Source organism: Trachemys scripta, chromosome 10 (assembly GCF_013100865.1).
Source record: "Trachemys scripta elegans isolate TJP31775 chromosome 10, CAS_Tse_1.0, whole genome shotgun sequence".
Classification (NCBI taxonomy): Eukaryota; Metazoa; Chordata; order Testudines; family Emydidae; genus Trachemys; species Trachemys scripta.
In genome coordinates this window covers 12,531,406-12,555,751 of record NC_048307.1, presented here as the reverse complement: position 1 = coordinate 12,555,751, position 24,346 = coordinate 12,531,406, and the positions used below count along the sequence as shown (strand labels likewise).

The window sequence follows — 24,346 nt, the reverse complement described above, 5'->3', positions numbered from 1 at the left end:
CCTAATGTGTAATGGACGTGAACAATCACTCGAAGAAGCAGCATAGTACTGACCAAACGCAGGCCAGTGAAAGCTTTAGGTCCTGCACAATCCCTATGCCTCTAGTTACTGCAGATTTTCAAAAGACAACCACAATAATTTTTCTTCCCTTGGGTGTACTGATTTGAGGGAAGATACTGTGACTAACAAATTCTAAGCAGTGAGCTTGTATATGCTGGAATGAACCAATCCTATTTTTTCCCATTTATAATTGAGGTTTTTAACACACTATGAAATGCTGTCACTAAGAACACTGATGCTGAGTCAGACACAAAACACATTAAGGACTCAAAATCCTGCCCTCCCAACACATGGTGGGCATTACACTGGATCTTGGCGAATAAGTTACTGCATGTGCACACTACCTGGCCTTCCAAAAAAACAGCATGCTATGAATCAGGAAGCAGCAATGCACCCTACATGTTAATTTTAAGCAAGGTAATTTTTGTTTGTTGAATTTTTTTTTTTGCATTTTTTTCCTTTGACTTTTTTCATTGTGTTTTATTATGTAAACCACTACACTTCTACACATTTAATTGCAAAGGTCAACTAATACAAGTAGGATCATTTCATGAACAGAAAAACATCCAAAAACTGAATTAGAAGCCACTGGATGGCCTCACATACTCAGAAATGTTTGGGGCAAACATTACTGGAATATCTCACTGCGTAGGACAATTTGAACTTTAAAGTCACATGATGAAACCACTGGTTTTCTAAACATGCAACGTATACAGTTTGAATAACTTAAAACTGAGTTCCTGTTTCCCCTGCAGAACTGTAGGTTTTTGTAGTCTGTGACTGTGAGATTTTTTTAGCTTGTTACACAGGAAAGAAGTGACTTTGTTTACGCAGGAAGCAGAGTATGTATTTAAAAAGAGTTATTTCCTCCTAACAGTAATTATATTTCATCTCACTATTCACTGTGAAAGCCTCAGCCAGTTGCATCTGTGGAACACTTCTTTGCAGAGGTAAGTGTTTTACCTTGCTTTAAATATGTAATGTTTTAAATACCACTAAAGGATCAAACTATAAAGTTTTAATTTAAACATTTTATTTTTCCTTCCATCTCCATCATTTGGACCATACAAAGTACAATAAAATAGCACTCATTTGGGAAATATTTTCATAAAATTAATGTTTAATTATAAAATTGCATTTTAGACATAAACAGATTTAGAGACTAAGAGAGCATCCAGACCACTTTCTTAATGGTTGGGAATTATGTATCTAAAATTGCGTGATAACAGGAAACGTTTTATATAGCGTATTTATATGACAGGAAACATGTCAACAGTACTGATTAAAGTCTATGCAGAGAGTTAGTGCTGCTTCATTTACATTCCAGAGAAGTAAAAGTGTAAAGTTTCAATTAGACAGAAACTGATGAACTTTTTAAAACTGAAGCATCTGGCTTCTTGAACATTCAAAATTCCACATAAATTTCAAACCTGAAAGATTTGTGTGAAAGTTTCAATTATTCCTACTACTCAGAAAATTGTCAGGTGAGAGAAAAATTTCAGTAGGGTATTTTAGTGTTTCACCATCTTACTGTACAGCAGCAGCAGCCTCTTATATAAATTCTGTCCCAACTTTTAACATGGCAGAACCTAGAAGTAGTAGGAAGGCTGATCAGGGTATACTTTATTTAGAAAACCTAATCTGCATTTCTCTCAAGAGTTAAAACTGCACATGCCCATCATGGGCTGAGAGCTGGTAGCCACAGAAATCTTATGCACAAAGATTTCTGGTTGGATGAAAGGAAATTTTTCTGGTGGTTGGAAAAAGGCAGGACAGACTCTCCTCCTAAATTTTTTTATACAAAAATAGACTGGTTGCTAAGGAAATCATCCCCAAATTTAGAGATGCCCCTTTGGAGGTTTTAAATAAGTGCCAGTTTCCATTAAACCAAGGTTCCAAGTCTTGGGTGCTTAAGCAACCAAACACAAGAAAAAATTGGTTTTAGAGTCCAGGCTCTCTCTCAATGTTTTCTTTTCACTTCTTGCAGTCCTGCATTGCCTCCTGTGTATCACTGTACATTGAATTGCTCAGCTCCAGCTGTTGGCAGTGAAGGATAATTTATTAGCTGTCTGCCTGTGCTTCAGAGAACAGGAGTCTGACACGTACACCTTCACTGCCAGCACACAAAGCATAACAGATCAGACTAGAGCAATGTAGTGCCAAGAAAAAAAACCAAACAGAATGGGAAGGGAGAGACAACATGAATCAGAGGAACAGTGAATAGAAGAGCAACAGGAGAATGGCAACTATAATGAAATGGAGAAGAACAAAGGCAAGGAAGTAGATAATCTAAAGAGATGTAGAAAAGAAATAAGCACGACAATATCAAAAAGTTAATACAAACAGAACATATTGAGGATGTTTTTGTGGTTGAGGCACAGGACTTAAATTACATGAGATATGGAATTAATTCCAGGCTCTGCCACAGCCTCCATGTCATGTTTGGTGTCTCACTTCAGTAGATGCAAAATGGGGATAATGTTACCTACGTAACTTACAGGAGAATTGCGATGAAAAATTAAATACTGTTTGTCAGGCGCTTAGAGTCTAGATTGATAAGTTTTGCAGTAAACCAATAAAGAAAGGACATACAACATAATCAGGCAGAGTATAAACTATGCAACTGTATGACAGTACACCGCGTGCCACTGCAGTAACGTAAGGATTAGCAGCAAATTTATGGAACACCAGAATTTATCAGACAGTGGTTGAAAGGGAATGTTAAGTCCTTCATTTTTTCCATAGTGGAAGCTCTAAGGCTTCCAACACAGCAGTTGGGAGGTTGCTTCCCAGCATAGGTAGAAAGCTAGCATGCTAAAAAACATGGCTACGGTGGCACAGGTGACGGCTCAAGCTAGCCAGCCAAGTACATACCTACGGGGTCAGGTGGGTTTGTACTTGGTGGCTAACCCAAGCTGCTGCTGATTCTCCTGAAGCCACACTGCTATTTTCAGCATGCTAACTCAAGCAGAGCTAGCATGCAACTGTCTTCCCACATTGAGAAGCACCCGAACAGTGGTTGGATAGACATACTAGTGTTTTGAGTAAATTTACAGCCTGCTTGACTGCCTGGATTTTTTTTGAGCGGAAGGGGTGTGAAATAATTGCCTTCAAGCATTCTGCTGCCTCCCACACAGCCACACATCTATTTACTGTAAACGCAATAACCACCACATCAGAAGCAAACAAAAATTTATAAAAATCTGCAAGGATTTTCATCTTATTTTAGCAGAGCTTGTGTGGAACTCCTTAAACCCAGCTGATAATATTATTAGGGCATACAATCTATCAACATGGATTCATAAGAACATAAGAATGTTCATACTGGGAACACAACAATTCACTCAAGGAATTTAATAGGCAGCAGGTTTAAAACAAACCTAAAGAATTACTTCACACAATGCACATTCAACCTGTGTAACTCATTGCCAGGGGATGCTGTGAAGGCCAAGAGTAAAACTGGTTTAAAAAAAAAAAAATTAGATAAGTTCCTGGAGGATAGATCCATCGATAGCTATTAACCAAGATGGTCAGGAATGAAACCCCATGCTCTGGATATCCCTAAGCCTTTGATTGCCAGAAGCTGGGACTGGATGACAGGGGATGGATCACTCAATAATTGCCCTGCTCTGTTCATTCCTTCTGAATCACCTGGCACTGGCCACTGTTGGCAGACAGGATTCTGGACTAGATGGACACTTGCTTCTTTTGTTATAAGAAGGGGTAAATTACATTTCCTTATTCACTTTCTCCACACCATTAATGATTTTGTAGACCTCTATAATATCCCCCCTTAGCCATCACTTTTCCAAGATGAACAGTCCCACTCTTTTTAATCTCTCTTCACATGCAAACTGTTCCATAATCACTTTTGTTGCCCAATTCTAATTTTTTTTTTACATAGAGGAATCAGAACAGCACGCAATATTCAAATGTGGCCTCTCTATGAATTTATATAGTGGAATTATGATATTTTCTGTCTTATCTATCCCTTTCCTAATGGTTCTTAACATTCTGTTAAGCTTTTTTGACTGCCACTGCACATCAAGCAAATGTTTTTAGAGAACTGTCCACCATGACTCCAAGATCTCTTTGTTGAGTGGTAACAGCTAATTTAGACACCATCATTTTGTGTCTATAACTGTGATTATGTTGTCCTATGTGCACAACTTTGCATTTATCAACATTGAATTTCATCTGCCATTTTGTTGCCCAAGTTTTGTGAGATCTCTTCGTAACTCTTTGCAATCAGCTTTGGACTTAACTATCCTGACTAATTTTGTATCATATGCAAAACTTTGCCACCTCAATATTTACCCCCTTCTCCAGATCATTTATGAATATGTTGGACAGTACTGGTCCCATACAGACCCCTGGGGGACACGACTCTCTCTACTGTGAAAAATCATCATTTATTACTACCCTTTGTTTCCTATCTTTTAACCATTTGCTGATCCATGAGAGAACCTTCCCTCTTATCTGATGACTGCTTACTTTGCTTAACAGCCTTTGGTGAGGGACCTTGACAAAGGCTTTCTGAAAGTCCAAGTACACTATATCCACTGGATCACCCTTGTCCACAAGTTTGTTGACACACTCAAAGAATTCTAGTAGATTGATGAGGTATGATTTCCCTTTACAAAAGCCATGTTGACTCTTCTCCAACATATCATGCTCATCTATGTGTCTGGTAACCTTGTTCTTTTCTATAATTTCAATCAATTTGCCTGGTACCGAAGTTAGACTTACCAGCCAGGATTGCCTCTAGGGCCATTATTAAAAAGCCACGTTACATTAGCTATCCTCCAGTCATTCGATACAGAGGCTGATTTAAGCGATAGGTTACTTACCACAGTCAGTAGTTCTGCAGTTTCATATTTTTAAATGCTACTGTGGGCAGGTTTCTTTGTTATCCCCCCGCCCCCAAGGATATTAAATTTAATTACATTCTGGTTGCTATTATCAAGACGTTCAGCTATATTTACCTCTTGGACCAGATTCTGTGTGCCACTTAGGACTAAATCAAGCATTGCCTCTTCCCTTGAGGATTCCAGGACTAGTTGCTCTAAGTAGCAGTCACTGATGGTGACTAGAAATTTTCTCTGAACATGCCATCCTGAGGTGACATGAACCAATCAATACAGGGATAATTATCTAGTTTTCTGTTTTTGTAGCCTCTCTAATCTCCCTTAGCATTTCACCATCACTGTCACTCTCCTGATCAGGTGGTCGGTTGTACATTCCTACTGCTATTATTCAAGCATAGAATTTCTATCCATTGAGATTCTATCCTACAGTTTGATTCATTTAAGATTTTTACTATATTTGATTTCCTGCAGTAAAAAAATTTCTGACCAAATGGCCTGAAAACTTTGCATAACAGACTACCATAAAAAGAGATGTGGGCGCCAGGATTATCTCACTGCAGGTTAAAGGATCACATACATCCAACAAAGAAGCCGTATTTGAACCTCAGGATCACAGTTTACTAGTAAACTAGCTCACTCTGACAGTGAATTCACAAAGCAGCATTGGTTTCAGTCTTTAAAAATTCTGCTCATCCTAGAAGTAATAACTATTAGCAAATAATATATAGAGGCTAAGCCAATTGTCCAACATCACACAGTGAATCAAGCTGCAGAGATGGCAATAGACACCAATAGTCTGGCCTTGTTCTATAACCACTAGAGACCATTCTCCTCCACTGAAACACCCGATCCTGTGAGGTGTTGCTTAGCACCTCTTGTAAGGTGTTACAGATCCTCAACTCTCTTTGAAATCAGTTGGCATTATGGAGGCTCAACACCTGCCAAGCTCTGTGCGCCTTGTAGGATAGAACTGAAGTAGGAAAAATCGATTTTGGAATAGTGTCTGCCAGAGAAAGAAGCATGGCACTAAATGTTAGTTTGTCCCCTCCAACCGTATAAACGAGTGTGGATAGTGAGTCCTTTGGACTGAACCCACACTTATGGAGAGCTCTTTCCCACCTTAGTCTGAATTCACAGCTGACAGCATATGTTCTCCTTTTTCAAAAACACACCTGAAGAGATAGCAAAATGAAAACTAGTATCACTCCTCATGAGGGTGCTTCTATTACAGTATACAAGTGTCTTTTTTCAGTTTAGTTTGTCACTTTGTAAGGCTTTTAAGCTAAACTGTAGCAAGGCATTCACACTAGAGTTAAGGGTGGCTGGATTTGGGGTGGAGGGACAGGTTTGTTACACTGCTATAACTATACTCGTATAGATATATTAGTAAACTGGTAAAACTTTCCTGTGTAGATAAGGCCTAATTGTTTTCTGTTTTAATGCTAACAATGCACCGTCCTAAAAAAAATTCCAGGGAAACTCCCCACATCTCACTAAAACAACAAACTGTTTACAACTTTCCTTTCCTTAATCAATAAACCCCACAGTGCCTGCTTGAACTCATGAACGTGTGGTCCACCCCAGGAGAATAAAAATATAAACACAAGATGCTATTTTTGTGTAGTTAGAGGCTTGTGGTATATTCTTGAATATTTTTAAATTGGAATATTAGCAAGATAAAAATGAGTACTTTAGGTGTCAGTTCTTCTCGTAAATTGCTTCTGGGAGCATCTTTCCTGCTAGTAGTTTAAAAAACGTACAAACATCTGCCTTGTCCACGTGCCCAGCTTCCATTCATTACCTCATAGTCTAGCCTCTTTGGCCATGTCTAAACTACAAACTTTGTCGACACAAGTTGGCTTAAAATCGCCGTAGTCAGTATATCGCTCATGTGCATGTATACTTCGTTCCTTGTATCGGTGCTGCACATACTCACAAGGAATGCTAATGTCGATACACAGTGTGGTGCACTATGGGTAGGTATTCTACTATGCAGCTTGCCATCTTCCAGCACACTGTCTTTTAGCAACTTTTGGCATTGCATGGTGGGGCAGCAATGAGTCACACCGGTGACGGTGAGCAAGAAGTCAAGTTCCCAGCATGCAACTCACTTCATCCCATAATGCCATCCATATCTCAATTTTCCTGCCTTTTTTTAAAATCCCCAGAAGCTGTGTGGCACTTCTCACTGTCCATCATCTCTGACAGAAGCATGGCGCCCACTCAGCTCTGCACTATTGTCATGAGCATTGAAAACATAAGATGAATGAGCCTCTGATATTTGCAGAGCAGTAGGAAGAACCACAGGAAGGGGGGACGTGACAATTTTGTAGAGGACAGATGGCTCTCTGAAAACAATTCAAGGCTGTTGGTGGCCTTCACAGAGCAGCTGCAGATGGTGGAATGCCACTTCTGGGTTAAAGAAACAAGTGCTGACTGGCAGGATCATATTGTAATGTAGGTTTGGGATGATGAGCAGTAGCTGCAGAACTTCTGAATGCAAAAGGCCAAATGACCAGATCTGTCTCCCAAGCCTCCAACACAGGCACACCAGAGTGAAACCTGCGCTAACAGTTGAGAAGAGACTGGTGATAGCACTTGGGAAGCTTGCAAAGCAGGATTGCTACTGGTCAGTGGGAAATCATTTTGGAGTTTGAAAATCCACATTGGGGGCTGTTGTCATGCAAGCATGCAGGGTAAATTAATCATTGCCTGCTATGCAGGACTGTGACTCTAGGAAATGTGCAAGAAATAGCGGATGGGAACCTCACTGCTGCAAATCCAAACAGTGGTGGGGCAACAGATGGCACGTATATCCCTGTTTTGACACCAGCCCACCTTGCCACAGAGTACATCAACAGAAAGGTTGTGCACAAGGCATGTATCGCTGACATCAGTGTAAGCTGGTCAGGAAAAATGCATGACACTGGCATCTTTTACTCCTTGGGGAATTCTGTGCCAAAAAATTAAAAATTCTGCATATTTTATTTGTCAAACTAATGCAATATAAATCATGAAAGTTTCAATTATTTGGGTAATTTATTTAAACTACAATACAGAAAAAAATCACAACTATTCAGCATTTCCTAAATACATGAAAGTTAAGTTACAAATAGTTGGTAACCAATACCCTGCATTCCAGTTATAATCCTGCGTTATTTAAATTACATTACAGAACATCAAACAGCAAAATAAAGTAGAATGTCATTTTAAATTGCTCAGACTTTCACACGTGGAAGTCTTAAATTTTTGCTAATCGTTCTGCAGTATAAATTCAGTATTTTCATTTAAATTACAGTACAGAAAACAAAGTGCCTTCAAGTTTTTCTCACTTTCCTTCATTCAGAAAGGATCAAATTGTACAGTGAAAAACTTAACAAAAAAATTAACATGCCCACTGCAATGAGGTTCTAATTAACTGATCTTGTCTCATCATCACAACATGCATCAAAGATAACAGTGGTTTTCTTGTCTTTAAGCTTCAGTTTTAAGTTTTCCTTTTCTTTGAGGTACACACATCAGGTAAGTATGTCTCAGTCAGTTGTGTCCTACCAGGAATGGCACCACCATTCCAGACCTGCTGTCAAGAATTTCTCTCACAGGGGGGTGATCTGTCTTTGACAAGGGGATGTTGGCATCTGCTAGTGTCTTCGCCCATGCTGTACAAATCTGAAAGTAAAAGTTAGATAAATATTGAGTGAGCACAAATGTTTACTATCCACATAACATCTTTCATCTTATATTAATACATGTATTCATATTATATTTAGTTCTGAATTTCTAGATTTTAATTTAGATTTATAGTAAAAGATCACGATTACACACACACACACACACACACACACACACACACACACTCTAATATTTAGTTATTTGGTTTATGCCTCTATATCCAAGGAGACTCGCACTCAATCACACAAATGCATGATTAAATTACAATTAACTGTAAAACATCACATGAAAGTACAAAAGTTACATAGTGTAGACTGTATCATCAACAGAAAACTGACCATAGTCATCACTTTAAAAAAAAGTTTAAAAACAAGCTACCTATTCAAGATCTCAGAGCAAGCAAAGAGACTATCACTATAGCTCTTCTAAGCTACTTATCTTATTTTTCTGTATTATAACTTTCTCTCATATTTCCACTCACCTCCACACATTCTTTCTCCGCCTGTGTTTTGTTTTTCAGTGTACTTGTAATGATTTTCTGATGTTTGTTTCTGCCTTCCTCTTGAGCCGCACCTTCCTTCAGTTTGTGATTTTTTGATGCAAAATGATCCACAATTACAGACAATCGGTCATGATTAAGAACAACATTGCAGGATGTGCAAAATAATTTGTCCCCATCCACATGCAGTTTTGTAGGAAATTCTCGAGCACGAGAAGCTGGTGTAGCTGTTTTTGCTGCATGATGTGAAGACGGTTCACATTGTGCAAAAGAGCAAATATCCCTTTGCCCTTTAGTAACTACATCTGGACATGGCTGGCTACTTTGGGAAGTGCTTGGTTCTGACTGTCCTGACATTTTATTGACTGCTTGATAAATGTTTTAAGTCTTTTTTTTTTAAATGGGTAATTAAAATAGATCCTGAGCTGTAATCTAACCCCACTATACCACTGTGGCACAGGACGAAAGTGAGAAAGCACATGGATTTTCCTATCTGAGGATTCCCTTATTGTCATTTACCGTAAGTCTTGTTTACACCACTCTGGCAATGTAAAGGTGCCTTAAAACTTTTACATGCGTTTTGTGCTCCTTGGGGAATTGACTAAGAATGGGAACAATGCACTAACAATAGGAACATTAAGGAGTCCGGTGACACCTTAAAGACTAACAGATTTATTTGGGTATAAGCTTTCGTGGGTAAAAAAAAAAAACCTCACTTCTTCAGATGCAACATTAACTATAGGAACATTAACAACTATGCAGGCAGGCTGCTACATTTTCTGCTCTGCCTGAGGTGACAGAGCCTGCATCATGCCTACTTCCAAACAACCCAAAGCCCGCCGCATTAGCCAGTTGAGAGGGAGTCTTTCTTGCTCGTATGCATGCACACCCACCCCACCTCCGGCAGCGACTGACATCTCCCCCCACCGTGCTGATTTACGTCTCCGCCAGCTACTCTGGGTGCTTGAACAGACGCACCCGGGCTGCTGGGGAAGGAGCATGTGTCCCCCGCAGATTTCATTGCTTCCTCATTTTTCTGCAAGGAAGCAAAGAAATCTGTGTGGGACATGAATTCTGTGTGCATACAGTGGTAAGGAATTCCCCCAGGAGTAATCTTTAAGAACACAGAACTGTTTGGAAAGCTGCAAGGAGGAACATCCTTTCCTGACCAGCAGTTTACCATTGGGAATTTTGAAATGCCAACAGTGATCCTGGGGAACCCAGACCATCCCTTGCTCCCCAGACTCAGGAAGCTGTACAACAGCCACCTCAACAGAACCAAAGAAAGATTTAACTACCAGCTCAGCAAGTGCAGAATGACCGCTGAATATGATTTTGTTAGACTGAATGGACGCTGGCCGTGTTTACTCACAAGATTAGATCTTAGTGAGAAAAATATCCCAATGATTATAACTGCCTGCTGTGTCCTGCATAATATCTGTGAGGCAAAGGGAGAAAAGCTGCCACTGGGGTGGAGGGCAGAGGTGGAGCAGCTGTCTGCTAGGTTTAACACAAGTGCTATTAGAAGAGCTCAATGCAGAGCTATGCAGCTGAGGGAGGTCTTGAAAGAGTAATGTCAGCCACAGTAATGTGGTCTGGTAGAATGGGCTCGGGGAGGGGGGCTGAGGGATTGCCCCTTGGAGGGACGCAGGATCAGGGTGCAGCTGGTTGAGGATCAGTGGGGTGGGGGTCTGGGTGTTGGGGACTCCTGATGCGGGGGGGGGTTGCAGGTGCATGGGTGGGGGCAGGGGTCACTGTACAGGGAGCTGCTCCCCCTGTCCACCCAACCCTTGTGCATCTGGAATCCCCTGCACCCACCCCCTCGACTTGGAACACCCCCCACCCTGAGTCTCACCCCTCCCACTCCACCCCCGTGGTGCAGAGCTTCCTGCAGCCAGGGAACATTTCTGGGGATTGATCTGACCCAGCCCTGGCTTCTCCGTGCAGGGAAGGGGGAGGGGAACACCATCTCTATCCTTCCCTCCCCCCACCCCCACCAGCTGGGACTAATGTCCCTGGGCAGCCAGGGCATCCCCAACCCCCGCCCCCCTGTGATTTACCTCTCCCCTGCCCCTCAGCTGCCCAGACGCATCTGAGCTGCCAGAGAGGGGTGAGTGAGTACTGGTGCAGCTTCTCTTTGCTTCCCCACAGAAACCATTTTCTGCAAGGAAACAAAGGAAATCTGTGGGCCTACGGGGAGAGTATTTTTCTGCTGCATTGCAGTTGCGCAGAATTTCCCCAGGAGTAATACTAAAACCATTGCAGATTCGTTTGGGAAAGTGTCCTACCGTGGGGGAAGAAATAAGACTGCCAGCTCTAGAAAACTTTGGGAGACGATTGCAGGGTACCTCCACGAAAGTTTCTAAGGAGGATTCAAGGGACATCCCTGTGCACATAAACAAAGTGCTCTGCATGCCCCTCCCCAACTAACTCTACAGCAGAAAGAAAAGCAGATAACTCTACTTCAGTCTGTTGTGTCTTCTAGTATGAGTAAATTAATGAAAAGTCACTACATGTGTCCTGCTACACTGGGGTCGGGCACCATCTGTATATTTAAATATTGTGCTGGGGAATGCATTCATACACTTACCCGAGGTTCCGTCCCCTGCATCGTGCTCAGCTCCCAGGACTGACTAGACTGCAGTGGAGTCTTAAATAAATCCTCACTGGTGGCATAGTTGGACACCCCAATCACATGACCCCCATCCTTCTCCTCCTGTTCCTCCTCCTCCCAACTCATGACAGGTGTCTCACAGCCTCCACGCAGATGTGCACTATGCTCTGTGGGGTGCTGGTGGGGTCTCTGCCAAGTACGGCACGCATCTCAGTTGTAAAAGTGGCGGGTCTGCGGCTCGGCACCAGATCAACAATTGGCCTTCTGATATGGCTGCAGCAGTTCCTTTGCTTTCACATGGCACTGCTGCAGATTCCTGTCACAACCCTTTGCCTGCATCCCCCAGGCAATCTGCTCATAGATTTCCCCGTTTTCATGACTACTCCATAGCTGGGTTTGCCGAGCCTCTTCTTTTCACAGGCCCAATACCTGCTGTCTACTTCAAGCAGGGGCACAACTGGATCGTATAGCTGTCATGGCCGGTTGAGCAGTTGCACACAAGGGAGAACTGACAGGTGTGCTTGCCAAGCTGCACAATCAGGAAATGGCATTTCAACAATACAAAGGATTTATAAAGTGAGAGAGGGTGGCTTCCAGTCTCAGTGACCCCTGGGCAGTGGAGCTCACAATTGTAACCAGAGCAGTTAGTGTCAGGCATTGTGGGGCAGTTGCTGGAGGATTGTTACAGTCAATATAGGCCATGTAGTGTCTATACTCACAATGCATCAACCACAGGACGTTGACCATGGCTTATTGCCACCCAGGGAGATGGTGCTACTGCGTAGCTGTAATGGAGCACTTACATCAGCAGCAGACAAATTAGAGCATAGACACATGCACAACTAGGTTGACTCAAGGTGACTTATATCGACCTAACTTTGTAGTGTAGACCAGGTCTTTCATTCATATTCCTAAAGCGCTACCATACCAGGATAGCAGTGTTTACAGAAAAATATCATCCTATTTGAAGGCCCAAAATTTGACCTACTTTGACCCCTTCCTTCACTCATGGGTTTTCTTCGGTATGTTCAAGGGGAGAAGGATTGGGGAAACTAGTATTTCGTGGCCACTGCGGAGGTTCCCTGGCAGAAAGAAAGGGAACAAAAGCAGCAAGGGAGAGACAGGGGCAAAGGCAGCAAGTCAGGCAGGCCCTGTGCTGCAGCAGACTAACTAGCATGCAGTTAACAGTTGAGAGAAGTTGTACCTGACTGCAGGTCAACATAAGGAAGTAGTTGCAGAGCCAAGGGAGTAGCACTGCACCATCTGATTTTGTAAGGAACAATTTCTGGATTTTCTCTATCTTAGTTTTTTGGGTTTTTTTGTGCTTTACAGTCTCCCATGAGTAACTACAAGAAGTCACTGTTAACGCATGAACTTTGTTCTCATGCTGCACAGGAAATGGAAGTTAAACTTTGTTACCCCCAAAATTGTGCTGACAATCCAAGACTGTCTGCTTCTTTCTTTTGAGCAGGGAACTGAAATTCACATGAACCCTGAACTTGTCATCTCCACCACTCAAAATAAAGTTTGGAAGATCTAATTTGAGGACATCCAGCCTGATCAGTGCTGTTTTAAAATAAATGCTTTCAGATAGTCCAAAGTTTGGAAGGAAAGAATGTATAGCTCTGGATACACCTAGGGAGCACATCTATTGAGTAAGAAGTTGCCATTTATAGACAGAACCATACAAGTGTCATCTACCCCAGTCCCTTGTAATCAAGGCAGGACTATATAATAACTATACCATTCCTGACAGGTGTTTATTTAAGCTGTTCTTAACAACCTCCAATGATGAAGATTCCACAACCTGCCTAGGCAATCTGTTCCAGTGCTTAACTATCCTGACAGATAGGAAGTTTTTCCTAATGTCCAACCTAAGCCTCCCTTGCTGCAGTTTAAGCCAATTGCTTCTTGTCCTATCCTCAGAGGTTAAGAACAATTTTTTACCATCCTCCTTGTAACAACCTTTTATGTACTTGAAAAACTTATGTCCGTCCCTCAGTCTTCTCTTCTCCAGACTAAATAAACCAATTTTTTTTTAAATCTTTCCCCACAGGTCGTGTTTTCTAGACCTTTAATCATTTTCGTTGCTCTCTGCTGGATTTTCTCCAGTTTATCCACATCTTTCCTGAAATGTGGTGCCCAGGACTGGACACAATACTCCAGCTGAGGCCTTATCAGTGCAGAGTAGAGTGGAAGAATTACTCCTTGTGGTCTTGCTTACAACACTTCTGCTAATACATCCCAGAATGATGTTTGCTTTTTTTTTTTTTTTTCCCTTTTCCTTCCACAACAGTGTTACACTGTTGACTCATATTTAGCTTGTGATCCACTATAACTCACAGATCCGTTTCCTCAGTACTCCTTCCTAGGCAGTCTTTTCCCATTTTATATGTGTGAAATTGATTGTCTCTTCCTAAGTGGAGTACTTTGCATTTATCCTTATTGAATTTCATCCTATTTATTTCTAGTTTAATCTCATTTTGTACTTTGGCCTTTCTAAGGCTTGGTCTACACTACAGAGTTAGGTTGACATAAGGCAGCTTAGTGTCTACACTACATAAGGCAGTTAGTGTATACACTACAGCCTTGCTCCTGCTGATGTAAGTGCCCTACTACACCAACATAACAACTCTACCTCCACGAGAAGCGTAGGGCTTACGCCAGTGTAGTTAGAGCAATGAAGTGTCTGTATAGACACTATGTTCTTCACATTGGCTGTTGATTGTCTTGTCAATTTCACATGTGGAAGTGGGGAGGTGAGAAGCCCAGGGGGCAGCTGGGCTCCTGGAGGGGAGCTGAGCAGAGCTGAGATCCCTGGCTCTCAACCCCACATTCTCCCCATCTTCAGACGGTGGAAACACTCCTAGTGAGGACGCACACCACTGACAGAAGGGTGGACATCAGCCACTGCAGTAATTAACGTGTCGGTTATAAGTCAACCTAACAGAGGTCGACTTAATATTGCCCTAATTGTCACTGTTCAAAGTAGAACACTACTTTTTATACACTTTTTACACTCTTCTCAGTGGTGCACATTTAGAAATCAGTTAGCACAAACATTTGCTGAAGTAGAGATTTTATTTAACCCTTTTGTCTTTTATGAGCAACCCAACTGTATTTTCTCTTCAGGGTCATCTTTGAAAAGATTTGGATTCAAATTTTCTCAAGTTCCTCTCCACTCAACAACTAACTTCAAAATGGTCCTGTTAACTAGTAATTCAATGCTTTAATTTCTCATAAATGGCTAACTTAATATAGTACGCATTTCCATTTTGCTATGTACCCTAAACAACTTCCAATCTCTCCTGACTTCCCGCGCCTCCAGTTTCACTGTCCTCTGTATGTCCTTTTCCATCCCCCACTAGGACCAAGATCTTAGGTAAAAATTTCAAAAGCACTTAAGTGAGTTAGGAGCCTAAGTTCCACTGAAAATCACTTTTTAAAAGGGGACTTAGGTTTCTACATCACTTAAGTGCTTTTGATAATGTTACCTAAGATCTTTTGTCCATCCACTTCTTCCTGTAGCTTGTGCTCTGGAGTTGAAAACTTGGAGCATGCAAGATGATGTGATATAGGTGTCCTCTTAGCCCAGCAGGCTCTTCTCCCACTGCCTATTCATCTGTAACACAGAGATCTTCTGTTTGCAGAAACTATTCCTGCAGTGGTACTTTTCCTAGTCATACAATGAGAACTCCCAACAGCAAAACAGTCTAGGAAAGAACAAGTACTGCCTTTAAGGGAACAAATACCACTAAGATTTGTTCCCTTAAAGATTATTTTTTCATATATATATATATATACATATACACACACACACACACACACATACATATACACACACACACACACCCCTACCCCTTTTGGAATAGAAATAATATTAAAACTCACACTAATTGGGGCGTGATTAGAAGTATCAGAAATGTGAGGAGGTGGGGAAAGAAAAGAAAAAAGATGACAGACAGAATTAGGAGGATTTGCTTTATCTATAAAGAACATTAATAAAAATCTACCTCCGTAATATACGTAAGTTAAGGTTATAATTTTTTATGGGGGTCTGTCAATTAAAAAATGTCTTCATATTAAGAGTTTATGTCACCAGATCCCTTTGTGTAAAAAAGCCTTATGTACAGTTGGAGGTACAGTATTCCAGTCATTAACATGGGCTCTATGGAACCTTCAGATAAGGGAAAAACCCCAGCGTGCTGTCATATCACTTTCTGCTTCATTGTCTACAGACGCTGCTTGAACAGATCAGCTTTACATACAATTGAATCAAGTGAAGAAACTTACATTAAAACTATTTTTAAAGCAAAATTAAAATGCTTGTATGCCAAGAAAGTGGAAGAAAGTGGAAGAAAAAAAGCTCAGAAAATAGCATGCAATATTTTTAAACTATAGATATGCTAAACCATTTTTCAGCGCTAGCACCATACTTGATTCAGTAGAAGTTTAAAGCTTGCTAATTACAAACAATAAAATATTTGAGTTCATTATCTACAGCAAGGAGCTGTTTCAAAATTATATATTCACCCTTTGCAACTAAATTACCTACCCAATGAGAAACAAGTCCATATTTTCCAAAGCAGCTGACTTACCAGTACAAAGTGCATAGAAACTACCTTTTTGATAGTGAATTAATTATGCTTTTAGGTGGTCTATAAAATTTATATATCCATATTTATTGCATTCAGTTTCTCTTGAACAAACAACTATTTTCCTACACAGTCTCCTATTTGTTTAAAAGAAAAATTTGCATGGTAGCAGAATTATTAGAGCAACATGAGATAGACCCATTACAGTTAACAGCATGTCAGCATTATCTCTAAAAACCCCTATCTTTAGGAATTTATAACAACTGTAAAACACATGTTCCTGGCTGAAACTTGACAAATAAGAGCATAACGTATCTGTGAACATAATCTAAAATTTAAGGGAGAGAAATTAAATTTTGCTAGTCTTTAGAGCATAACAAGATCTAGGCCTCTGTAGTATTTAAAATAAAATGACCATATTATTAATGGATGAAGATCTTATAGGGTTATCATACATCTGGATTTCCCCGGACATGTCCGGCTTTTTGGTGCTCAAATACCCGTCCGGGGGGAATTTCCAAAGAGCCGGACATGTCCGGGGAAATAGGGAGGCATAAGCCAGGGTCCGCCCAGCACGATCTGCCGGGTCCGCAGCGCAGCCCAGCTGCCCCAGCTACAATGCTCAGGTGGGGAACGGGAGGGGCTCAGGCTTCCCTCGCGGGCGGGGACCCCCTGGCCACTGGGGGACCTTCCTGTGGCCCTGTTGCCCCGCACAGCTCAGAACCCGGCGCCGCGGGAGCTGTTTCCCGCGGGGACAGACAGGCCGGGGAATTTGCTCGGCGTCAGGAAGGAAGCTGCGACTGGGGCTGCAGGGACCCGCGCTGCCGAGTGTCTGAAGCCCCCAGCAGGCAGAGGCTGCCGGGGGAGCGGGGGAGCAGGGCAGGCAGGGGCATAGAGGCTGCAGGGGCAAGTGGAGAGCAGGGGGCTCGGAGGCTGCAGGGGTAGGGGGGGTGCAAGGGATGCAGGGCGAGTGGAGAGCAGAGGTCTCAGAGGCTGCAGGGGCGGGGAGGTGCAAGGGATGCAGGGCGAGTGGGGAGCAGGGGTCTCAGAGGCTGCAGGGGCGGGGGATTGCAAGGGTTGCAGGGCAAGTGGGGAGCAGGGGTCTCAGAGGCTGCAGGGGCGGGGGGGTGCAGGGGTTGCAGGGTGAGTGGGGAGCAGGGGTCTCAGAGGCTGCAGGGGTGGGGGGGTGCAAGGGCTGCAGGGCAGGCGGGGGGCACAGAGGCTGCAGGGGCGGGGGGTGCAGGGGTCACAGAGGCTGCAGGAGCGGGGGGGCTGCAGGGCGAGTGGGGAGCAGGGAAGCACTTAGCAACCCCCAACCAAGATCAGAGCGGGAGGGAGGAGGGGGAATGCAGGGTGCTCAGAGGAGGGGGCAGAGTTGGGGCAGGGGCTTTGGGGAAGGCGCGGGGTCGCGGCAGGGCTGGGGCGGGGCCGGGGAAGGGGCAGAGTTGGGGCAGGGCCAGGCCCCTGTGGAGTGTCCTCTTTTTTCAGGTGAAATATGGTAACCCTAAAGATCTAATACTATGAAAAGACATTTCTTTCTGAGTAGTTCTCAAACAGCAATTCCCCTTAATTTTGAATGGCCTCCTCAGCATGGACTGCAATCATGAAAAAAGCTAATCTTTACAGAAGAAATCTAAAACATAAAAACAAAGGAAATTATATAGTTTTTTCCTCCATGTTTTGTGTATCTTTGCATCTCCCAGCACACAGCCTGAGTACAACAGACTGTGCTCCAAGGCGGTCAGCAGGGGCCAAGAGACATGGAAACCTCATCTTGACCACAGCACTGTAATGAAGCCATTTGTGACTACACATCTAGCCTACAGGCTGCAGTTGCCTTGCATATGGTATGCATCACCTTTTGGCAAGATGGTGAGGAAGATTGGCACCACACAGCAACAAATCTAACACCTTCTCTAGCACCGTACAGATCCCTGCTCTAAGGCATACAGGGGTGTAGGCTCACTGAATCCTTCCCATCCTCTGCAAAGCAGAACTACAGTAGTTTCATATCTGCAAAGACTAACAGGGAGGAGGGAAAGTAAAGAGGACAGGAGAGCATAGATAAGAGTAGAGCAGTGAGGATTTGTTTTGCTACAAATATTAAACTACATAAGCTACCTGGAAATTACTAACATGAAAATTGGTAATGTTTATAAAATATAAAAAGATGACCACCTTATATTGAAAAAATAGGTTTGAAGAACAAGAGCTCGGGAATTTCTGGCTATAAATCTAAAAACATGTGAATGAGGGACCATTTAAACTATTTTTAAAGATGTGTTTTACTTTCATTTTAGGTTGCGGTTTCAATCTTCATAAAAGAGGAAATAGCTTTACACAGAAGGATGATTTCTCACAACATGACATGGATAAGATATCCAAGCCATAGCTTCGACCCATCTATCAGAATAGAAGACCTCATAGTTTCTCAAAATGTCATATCAAGATTTATGCACTGTTACATTGCCTTCTTTGTACCAACAGGTTTAATAGCTGGCATATTTATCCTGACTGTCTTCATAAAGAACTATTTGCGGGATAGTGGCTTGGAAAAATTAGATATATTTCTTTTTTATTTCACCATCAGCAATATTGTAATGATATTTTTTTCATTTACTGTCATAACTAGACCTGACTATTTAATGGCAACCCAGTTAGAGTGTGGAGCTCTGTCGTTTTTTTTCAACGTGAGTTATTTCAATTCTCAGTATCTTCTGATTTTGATGCTTCTTGCTTTTTTATTCAGGAGATTCCCACCAAGGACAGTTTTGATGACCAAAGCAACTCAAAGTCCAATGTTATGTGTTGGATTTGTACTAACATGTGCCTTCTGCATATCACTGGTAGTGGTGGCATTGCTAGGCACAGATAACTACCACAAAGAAACAGCCTGCCAGTTAGATCCATTATTCGCATGGCCTGAATATGAGATTATTAAATTTAGCTTTGGGTTTGGAATTCCATTGTTTTTCCAGATACTCTGTTTTATTCTATTTTTTGTTAAAGAAGCACAACCAGAAGCTCCAACCCAGAGAGAGAATATTCAAGCTTATCTGGCTGTGCTGACTATAACCATAACAATGTTTGTATGCCGTCTGTTTTACAACACTATGATTCTCTCCAGGACTACATTAAAGATACACAAAAGCATTGGAACTCCCAAGAACGAGCTAATGATGAATATTGCAGAGATAGTGTTGTTTAGTGAGAACTGCATTAGTTTGATATTCATACTTTGTCTTCATAAACCATGCCAGGCTGGAATACTGAAAATCCTAATGAATCTCACAAAAGTTTGCAGAAAAGATACTACCAACAATCGTCCTGAAATACCAGTAACAGATGTACATGGTGAAAATGGGTCTCACTGATTTCCCTCCCCATGCAAAGTATTGAAACATTTTCACTTGTTTTATCAAGAACTGTCCATTGGTTTTGGCCCAAGACTAGACCTACCTTACAAATATCTGAAGAAAAATGTTGTTTGGGACCTACCGTCAAAGTTTTTAAAATGAAAGGAACTGGTTTATGTTGGAATTTCTCTAAACCAAAACAAAAAGTCTAACACATACTGATGCCAGAACAGCATGCTTTCTTGAGGACTTCGATGCACAAGCACGGAAATAAACAAAAGCACAGCAAAAGCATCTTTACCAAAGACAAAATCAGGAGGGAATGACATTCTGTTTTCACAACTGTATTTCCATGCAACTGGAATTTAGTATACTAGAGATGGACAATAGTTATGTATTATACAAATAATGGCTAATTCGAAGGGCCATGGCAGTAAAATATGCTCCAAGAGTGAAAAAAGTCTTGAAATTGTGATATTGGCAGAACTGTGATACATTGTAGATTATTCCATAATTTAAAAAAAAAAAAAAAAAAAACACAGTGCTAACCTGAGAACATTCTCTCCCCTCCATCCATCCTCCCTCTTGGAGCCCATCAGGGGATTTTTTGCCTTCATTCCCCTTGTGGACATAGTAGTCTTTTGAGAGAGAGGAGTAGAGCTCCAAAATTGTCTATTTATCCACGATAACCTTTGGAGAAGTGGACAAGTTAAAGTGTCTCAAATACAAGGCAACTCTGGACCGAAGGGAAGACTTCAGGACCCTCATGAGTCACAGAACTAGGACAGAGAAACAGGATGGCAAATTAAGCCCGTGTATAAGAATGCAGGATTTTTTGTTGATGACTTCAATGCACAAGCACAGAAATGCTCAAGGTGCTATAAACTCAGCATTAAGACTGAGGATAATTAGTGATGAGTTTTGTGGGAAGATGGATCCATTTAGCTCAATCCAGATTATAAAGGAGGTGAGAGTGTCTCTTTTAGCAAGAGGGAAATAAAGACCTAGGGTAATGAAGGCCCTGGAGGTGAAGCCTCTAGGAAGAGGGAATCTTAGGATGAGTTTTTTAAAAAAACAAAAAAACAAAAAACAAAAAAAACAAAAACAATTATAAATAAAGGTAGACCCCAAGAAGGGGAGAGTTTGGATTCTAATGCGGGTTCTGTGTACTTTGCTGAGGACAGGGTAGGGACTAACATTTGGTACTAGAGGTGGGATTCCCTAAGACCCACTGCACAAAGAGGAAAAATGGAAGAAATTCTATATGAATGGTAGAACAGCAACTACACCATGAGCCAGTTCAGAAAGTCCCCTTGCAGCATCAGCACAGGCTGAAGTCCAATAACTACCAGTTTCAAATGCAAATGAGGCTTACCTGGTTTCTTCTGAGTGGGTAGTTACTGCAGTTCAGTGGGACAAGGAGTCAGGAACTATACATTTAACCTCCCCTTCTCCGCTCCCCTTTTTTTAACACGGCAGTGCAAGCTTCATACGAGGCTTTGGACAAGCATGTGGCCATAGGTTACAAGGCTATCGGGACTTATTTTGGACTGACTGGGAGGTCTCATAGGAGACTTACCAGCAGAGATTTTGAAGTGAGCTCTTTCTGTCAGGGGTGCAGCCACATACCTTTGCTCAATATTTGATGGCTTGGGAACTCATTGGCTCAGGCGTAATACCCAGATGGTAAGGGAACAGATGGATTTTGTAACAGTGGAGCAGTGCTGGAAAGTCTGCCTGAGAGGGTGAAGGCTTGTTTGGACAGCTGGTGTCAGTGCACCCTGGTACAGGCACACAAAGAGGACTAACTGGCACTAGAGATAATCACAGCCATGTCCTAAAATAAAGGAGGACATCCAGCTGGACAGACAGTAGAACTGCCACATAGAAGAACAAGGGAGCAACCAAAAAAGATGCTTGCCCAGAATCCAGTAAAAATCCAACACATTTGACCTACTGTCCATTTCTAGGGTGGCCAACTTACACACATAAAAAGTCCTGCTGTTTCTGGAGCGTGACTACATGGACCTATGTGGTCTCACTAAAGCCATAAGGACCGGCCTTCTGACAGGAACAGAGTGCCAATACAACTAGAAGGGGGACAGTACAAGACCTAAGAGACTTGGGAGTGACCAAACATAAGTTAGGAGATCTTAGTCAAGAATGAGATACTACAGGCAGCAGAACCTATTAGATCACTTGTGTCAGCATGGGATTCCTGGACAGAGCCCAGACTTTTGTTTCCCTATTTGGGAGTCATATGAATGGACTCTGTCCCCCTCATCACCATGGCCTTCTTGTCAGGTGGGGAGACTAAAGCATTTCCCTGGAATCCAGGGCATGTCCTAGGTCCCTGATAATGGTCATGACAAGGAAAACACCATAGGCAGTGAGGTGACTAGGTTTAGTGGCAGCAACATGAGACTGGGAATTGGGTCCTGCATGGGTTGAACAGGAGAAAATGAAGGTGAGCATACCAGGGAGGGGCTGGAAGGTATGTAATAGGGTGATGGACTAAAACCCCTTATTGGAATATAGATGTCATCCTAGGATCAGGTGCTCAAAGCTTTCCTTAAGATTCAGGGTAATCACTGCTGGGACATGATAGCAGGAAGGTCCATTTAGTTCCAAACTGGATATAAGAGGGTGGGAGTGTCTCTTTGGGCAAGAAGGAACTAGGACAGAAGGAACAGCCCAGGGGGGTGAAGAAACTTCGGCTAAGGTTTATATGGTTATGGTTTTTAAAGTTATCACTAACAGGTGTGGGGTAAAGGCTATTTACCAAAAGACTAGTGTGCACTTTCCTTCCCTTACCAGCAATAGCTCTGTTAACCACCCTTTCTCCTGCCAGGCTCACCTAATTTGCTGAGAAATAGTCCACATTTATTTCTGGCCATATCACCATAAATTAACCAATGGCATTAGTTAAAAAAAAGCCAAGGGTGAATATTATGTGAAATGTGTACATATGCTCCTAGGGACCCAGTTTGCTCTGGAAAAAGCCTGTGTCTTTCATTGTAATGCAAGAGATCTAGGCTGCTGATTGCTGGGGAAGTTGGGTGTGAATTTTAGTGCTGATGAAATACATTGGAATGGCAGCTCTAGAGACTAAGGACTTGCCTTCACTGCAACATTTAGCTCAAATTAGTACATGTGAGTTACTCAACTCAAACTAGCCTAGCTCAAGTGAGAGTGATCACATGCAAAACACCACTGGACCAAAGCACAAAGTGATTGGATTAACAGTTGACTGATTCAAGATGCTGCATCCCCTATTGCATTGCTAAAGTCAGCAGCACTGGAACTTCAGACCATACGAATTGATGGAATAGCTAGATCAAAAGTACCACTTAATTTAGTTTAGAGATTTTTAAATCTGGGCATGAGTTGTGTTGGAGGCAAAACTTGAGTTACACCACAAGCTAACAAGGTAGCAAGGATGAGCCCTGAAGCCCTCTATATAGTCACAGTCATATACACCTCAGACACTAACAACAAAGATTTCCCCACAATGTCCCACCAATAAAACTAAACCTGACCTGCAACCATCACTTCTTGGGGTGAAAGGATAGGTTTTAGCCTTAATTCCTTAGTTTTAGGCACTGATTGGCCAATGATGGGGCCAATTAATGCCAATTGTATTGGTGAGTTTTATGTGGACACATGTCCACATACCTGGGACATGTCTGAGAAATGAGACTGAGGTATCCAGCAAAGGCTGCCAGGCTCAACTGGGATTTCCAGAAAGCACTGTTGTTTCTTTGCACAGTGGATTGGTTTAGTTTTTTAATTTCTTATTCTATTTTTATACTGATTGCAATGTGAAAGATGGATGATTACAGAGTTTTAATGTTTTGTGTCTTTTTTTCTTGAAGTTTTAAAATCTGGGATACTAAACCCAGTTTTTTGTAACACAATTGAACAAAAATGAAGTTTTTACAAAGATAATTTACCAGTGATCCAGATGGTCTCCATTTGAGAACAGATTCAATTTTTTAAAATTGCTAATAAGAGAAATGCATTCGCTTGCCAATAATTCTGGGAAAAGCTGGTCCATAAAATACACACTATTAGAGGCTTTCAATACTTCCAAGAGGCATGGAAAACAGCTACCCACTTCAACTCAGATCACAATCATGGTTAGTAACCGGGGGAAATCACCAGAGACTGCCTGGGGTTGGGAAAAGGGTGGGCAGTGGGTCCAAAGGATGTCACCTACGGGTTTTTTTTAAAAAAAGAAGGTAAAAGTAGTGTTGGTCAGGAAAAAGATGGGGGGGGGAGAGAGAAGAGAGAGAGAAAGAGAGAGAATGAATTTGGGGAAGAAGAGAACAATCTACATCCAAAAATAAACTACGTACTCTGCTTATACATTTCAATTATATCAGAAAGATAAACATCCTACTTTATATTTTCTACAGATTTACACTTTGTTAATTTCAGCAAAGTTATAGAACACTATTACCAATGCCAATTTTTCTGTATATGGAGATGTTACTTTTATATTTACTTCACAGTTTTAGACTCAGACTCATAGACTTTAAGGTCAGAAGGGACCATTATGATTGTCTAGTCTGACCTCCTGCACAACACAGGCCACAGAATCTCACCCACCCACTCCTGTAATAAACCCCCAACCTATGTCTGAGCTACCGAATCATGGTTTAAAGACTTCAAGGTGTGAC

The 24,346-nt window shown here is 41.9% G+C and overlaps 2 protein-coding genes across 6 annotated transcripts in view; one reads left to right on the top strand and one right to left on the bottom strand.

Annotated features, from left to right (window-relative positions):
• Nucleotides 1-745: 745 nt before the first annotated feature.
• Nucleotides 746-23,508, top strand: LOC117884018. 3 transcript variants are annotated; one of them, XM_034784052.1, is made up of 3 exons: nucleotides 746-1,010; nucleotides 9,486-9,619; nucleotides 18,609-23,508. In XM_034784052.1, exon 3 carries the CDS (start codon nucleotides 18,657-18,659, stop codon nucleotides 19,680-19,682), a length of 1,026 nt encoding a protein of 341 aa, XP_034639943.1. In that variant the 5' UTR covers nucleotides 746-1,010; nucleotides 9,486-9,619; nucleotides 18,609-18,656; the 3' UTR covers nucleotides 19,683-23,508. The 3 variants fall into 3 exon arrangements, with proteins under 3 accessions (XP_034639943.1, XP_034639944.1, XP_034639941.1); XM_034784053.1 differs by lacking the exon at nucleotides 9,486-9,619; XM_034784050.1 differs by lacking the exons at nucleotides 746-1,010; nucleotides 9,486-9,619 and adding an exon at nucleotides 17,857-18,155.
• Nucleotides 8,064-24,346, bottom strand: part of LOC117884022 (CGG triplet repeat-binding protein 1-like) — a 58,472-nt gene continuing 42,189 nt past the window's right edge. For 2 of the 3 annotated variants that reach the window (XR_004647461.1, XR_004647460.1), the window contains exon 3: nucleotides 8,498-8,597. Coding sequence is in view for 1 of the 3 variants with exons in the window: in XM_034784063.1 (XP_034639954.1) it covers nucleotides 8,466-8,597; nucleotides 9,082-9,456 (507 nt within the window). In the remaining 2 variants the exon portion in view is untranslated. Of the gene's footprint in view, nucleotides 8,598-9,081; nucleotides 9,515-24,346 lie in introns of those variants that run through there. The other variant, XM_034784063.1, reaches the window with a different exon arrangement.